The following is a 4,530-nucleotide window of genomic DNA, read 5'->3' on the forward strand; positions in this document are numbered from 1 at the left end:
GGCTGACGGATGGGGGAGTAGTCTTTGCAGAGGCATACGTCGTCCGAGCATACGCGATCTGATTGGATGACGGATCCGTCGCTGCCTGAAAAGTTTAACATTTTTCAACTTTCTTGACGGAGCCGACGGATCCAACGGAACGGATGGATCCACAATGCATTGCGGCTCCGCCCCATTCAAAGTCAATGGGATCCGTCCGTTGACAGATGCAGTGGGCAAGAGGGGTCAATGCATTTCGCGAACTCCCCATGCAAAGTCAATGAGATCCGTCAACGAACGGAGGTAGTCTGAACAAGCCCTTAGTGAGCGAGCGTTCGATAATACGATTCAATATCAGTGAAATGGTAAATGCATGCTGTCTTTGTATTTTCTGTGTCATGCCAGATTAATCAAATATTTGAATGTCTCGTCAATCTGTCTGTTCTTTCATGGTTCATTCTCCACCCTGGACCCCACCATCATTGCTAAATCAATTCTATTATCTTGATATTCTATTATCAATTCTATTACCCACCATCACGCTGCGTTTGGTTAAAGTTGTAATGTTGTGTTGATTGATGACCGACTTCCACGATCGTTTGAGAATGAGAACGAGGGAGGAGCTGAGTATGACTGGCTCAGCCGAGAACCGTGCATTCCATGATTCGATTCACGCTGGCGGAAACTCGACCGAACGAACGAACGGTTCCGAACGATTCCTCTTGGCGAACTGACCAACGCGAACTGAATCAAGGAAAATAATCATCAAATCCACTGCTAGTTGTGGTGTGTCCGGCTCAAATTCTTCCCGCCGTGTTCCAGGAAGTGATAAAAATAGGAAAACCTTTCGGTTTTTTTCACTTCCCTCCCTGCCAAACTTTTTCACATCCCGCTCATGGACCCATTAAAGAGGATCCCGCCCTGCCAAACTTTTTCAAATCCCTCCCTGCCACGCTCGCTTGAGTCATTCTCTCTCTCTTTCTCTCTGCTTGGCTTTATCAGTCTTCCACCAACTAGTTTTTCCCATATCCCTGGGGCTCCCAGCTATGTGCATGTGGAATGTGTGTTGTTTTGATGTTGTGTTTGTGAAGGTATGTATGCTTATGTCGTGTGTGCGTGTGTGTGTGTGTGTGTGTGTGTGTGTGTGTGTGTGTGTGTGTGTGTGCGTGTGTGTGTGCGTGTGTGTGTGTGTGTGTGTGTGTGTGTGTGTGTGTGTATCAGGCACCCCAGGAGAGCCGAGTGTATGGTTAATTAGCCACACACACACTTCCGTTCTGTTCACATCTGTTCACACCTGGAACAGACGCACAGTGGAGGCACACACACATATACTATAAAAGTACCAGTTCCTCCAATAAACAGGATATAAGATACACTGTAAGTTCAGGGTATTTATAATGTGGAGGTTGTGTTCAATAGTGCAATCATTGTGATGGACAGAAAATGAGAAGTTTTATATTTACATAGGTGTGCTCACTCTCAATCTCACCCTCACTCTCTCACTCTCACTCTCTTGTTCATCTGCAACAATAAATGAAGGCAGACCTTCTCTGCTTAAGACACTTTTATTGTTATCATGCTTCGTGTTCCAAGGTAACCAATGAGTAAGTCCGACACTGGTTCCCTTATTACTGACATCACTTCCTGGGCAGGTCAGCAGTTGCCCTCCTTGGAGATCAGAATGTTTGTTTTGGTGATTCTGGAGAAAGAGACAGGATGCAGAGGGAAACAGGAATTTATTTAGCAGTATTCTTGATTGTGTTCATGATTTGTGATAATGCATAGAGACGAAGCATGCATTCAGAATTTACAAAAAATGCTTTAGAGGATATATGGTGAATCACTTTGAAATAGCTGAGACTAATGAAAGTCAGTCTCTCTTCTGCTCTTTTCACAACTCAAATCATACCTACAGCACCGTAGGGACAACTCGATTTATTGTGTTTGTAGGTGTTATTACAATTTTTATTATTATTCAGATTTGAATATTTTCACTGCTCTATTTATATCTATTTTGTGTGTGTGTGTGTGTGTGTGTGACAGAGATAGAGAGTAGTAACAGAGGATGTTTGTTCACTTACTGCCTCTCCACACACAGGACGCACTCGTTGCCATAGGTTACGCCGTCACTGCCGCACATGGGGTCAAGGTTCAGAGGGCACGCCAGCTCCTCAGGGTCATGGCAGGCTGGCTGTAGGCAGGAGGGGTACCGTCGTCACCATGGAGATACACACTAGAGTGTGCTGGGATTGGCCAGTTATGGGAGGGTTTCATGTGCTCCACAGATCAGGGCACTGGGGAGGGATTCAACCCGTTTGGTGTAGCCGGAGCAGACACTCATCCCCAGAAACTACGAAGGCCTACTTTGAACCCCCATAGAGCCTCTTCATATTCATATTTATATCACTACTGTTATACACAAAATGTGATACATCCCAAATAATTACCACGTGGGATTCCCAGGGACAGATTCGTTAAGAAACCAAGATCTGTTTCAGACTGGCTCAGACACATAAGCTTTCTGCCCTTCAACCATTCCCTCTTGTCTTAATTCATCATAAGGTAAAGTGCTTCGAAACGGTTGGTCTTTTAAGATCAGGCTTAAAGGGGAACTGAGTTGAGTTAAATTTACCTTTCGGGGTAATCCTGGCTCCTCCGCACCACCTGTTAAACAGTTTCAGTTTCAGACACAACAGAGAAAAACACTTCTTTTTTTTTATCAAGACTTCAGATTCTTGAAATAATGTTAAATTGTACATAATGTATGCTTTGATTAGCAAACCAGATGTTAACATCGTGTGTCCCACAAGCTCATCAATAACAATCTGCCCCAGTCTCCCAATAATACAAATAGTACTACAAATAATAACACTATAATAATAACACAATCATAATAAGTTGTTAGGAATCATATTTGACTCAGTTTTACCGGTAATGGCGAAGACCGCCAGGAGCCCAAAGAAAACCACTGCTCTTCCAGTCAACATGTTTCAGAATAACAGGAACTCACAACGTAGTGAGCTGTCACAGCTCACTGTGTCATCTGCTGTGGGATCACAGCAGGTGACACAAACACTCACAGAAAAACACTTGCATGCATGTACACAGTCACACATACACACACACACACACAACAGGGAAGCACGCATGTAATCAATCACACACACACACACACAGACACACACACACACACACACACGCATGCACTCATGTGCAGACTCACACACACACATACACACACGCACCACAAACACTGACAACACACATACACACTCACACACACAAACGTCCACACTTACATTCTCTGTTTGCCAGCAAAGATTCATAATCTTCATTTAGCCAAAGTAAGGACATTTAGCAAAGAATACACACATTTTAGTGATTTCACTCGTTTCATTCAATCAATTTGAAAATCGAAGAAGGCATCTTGATTGTTTTAGAGCTACATTTTGAGATTCCATTTATTAATTTTTTTTTCGACAATTTAGTTCAACTGTGATCCTGAATAGCTGCGTGAAACGTGTGTAACAGGGGAAGCTTGAGCTCACCTACTTCCATTGAATTTGGCTAACTAATGCTAACTCAATCTAATGAAGTTCTGGTCTGATGGAGGAAGCCAAACCGTAGTCCTTCTCATTTGATCATTATAAGGTGGAAGATAACAGTATTTCCTTTGACGCAAAATGTCTATAGCAACTCTTATCTTATGTTAACATATAGCGCCGACAGTAATGCACACTGTTGCTGACAGTCCTATAGGGAGCTATCTGAAGAGCTGACGAACACACCGATTATTTTCAAAATGTATCAATTTATTTATTTATGTAAATAGTTAACTTTATACAACAAGTTACAGACTGAAACAGCTGTTATTTAATACTTTGAAATGTAAACGAACAATATTGAAGAAAACACGTCTTTAATGTCTCTTTGCACCTCTCTGACAACTGGCTCCATCTTTCTCCTCCGCTCCCATTTCCTCCACTTCTCTTTCAAAATAAACTTTCCTTTGATCTCCTCTTCTCTGTCAAAATAAGAGTTTGGGAGCGCTCTGTGTGTGTTGTGTTTCAGGCTGATGTTGGCCTGTAAAGTGTCCAGGCAGTGGGCTGGCTGATGGGTCACGGTGGGGTCTACTTCCTGGAAGTCATGCTGGAAGCCCCCTGTGCAGCAGCTCTATGGTAAGCTGATCTGAGTGTTAGCCGCTGTGGTCCCTGGTAGGCGCTGGTCCCGGGTAGCACGCACTCGCTTTGGGGGGCAGCATCAACACGGTCTAAAATGGTCTCTATACATTTTGGTGGTTCACCTTAAGCTCCCAATCAACAGGGTTATCTGAGGAAGACGAGGGGGAGGAGGGCAAGGTCTTGGCGTACTCTCTGGAGACCGTGCACGGTCGTGGACGGTGGTCAGGTTCAGTACATATGGCAGAGGGGAAGGGATGGCAGTTCTACAATGTGACGTAAACATCTAGAAAGAGCAAGCGTGTGGTGGACCACGAGCCTAGCGGCTGCTGGTTAATAAGGGGCTTTGTTTGGCACGGCTACGTCTTCACTG

General features: G+C 44.0%; 2 protein-coding genes across 2 annotated transcripts in view; both read right to left on the reverse strand.

Moving 5' to 3' along the window:
- Positions 1-1,537: 1,537 nt before the first annotated feature.
- On the reverse strand, positions 1,538-2,968 carry spink4 (serine peptidase inhibitor, Kazal type 4). Its single transcript, XM_079728962.1, has 4 exons — positions 2,909-2,968; positions 2,612-2,643; positions 2,061-2,170; positions 1,538-1,678 (listed from the first exon to the last, which is right to left on the reverse strand). The coding sequence occupies exons 1-4, from the start codon at positions 2,964-2,966 to the stop codon at positions 1,633-1,635; spliced, it is 246 nt and encodes an 81-aa protein (XP_079585088.1). The 5' UTR covers positions 2,967-2,968; the 3' UTR covers positions 1,538-1,632.
- An 813-nt stretch (positions 2,969-3,781) lies between these two features.
- LOC307070912 (phospholipid-transporting ATPase ABCA1-like) overlaps positions 3,782-4,530 on the reverse strand; it is a 36,954-nt gene continuing 36,205 nt past the window's right edge. Inside the window, exon 48 of the mRNA XM_079729668.1 lies at positions 3,782-4,530. This exon is cut by the window's right edge and continues 1,493 nt beyond it. The gene's annotated coding sequence lies outside the window, so the exon portion shown is untranslated.

The sequence above is a fragment of the Pollachius pollachius genome (assembly GCF_949987615.1).
Source record: "Pollachius pollachius genome assembly, chromosome: 2".
In the NCBI taxonomy this organism is placed as follows: domain Eukaryota; kingdom Metazoa; phylum Chordata; class Actinopteri; order Gadiformes; family Gadidae; genus Pollachius; species Pollachius pollachius.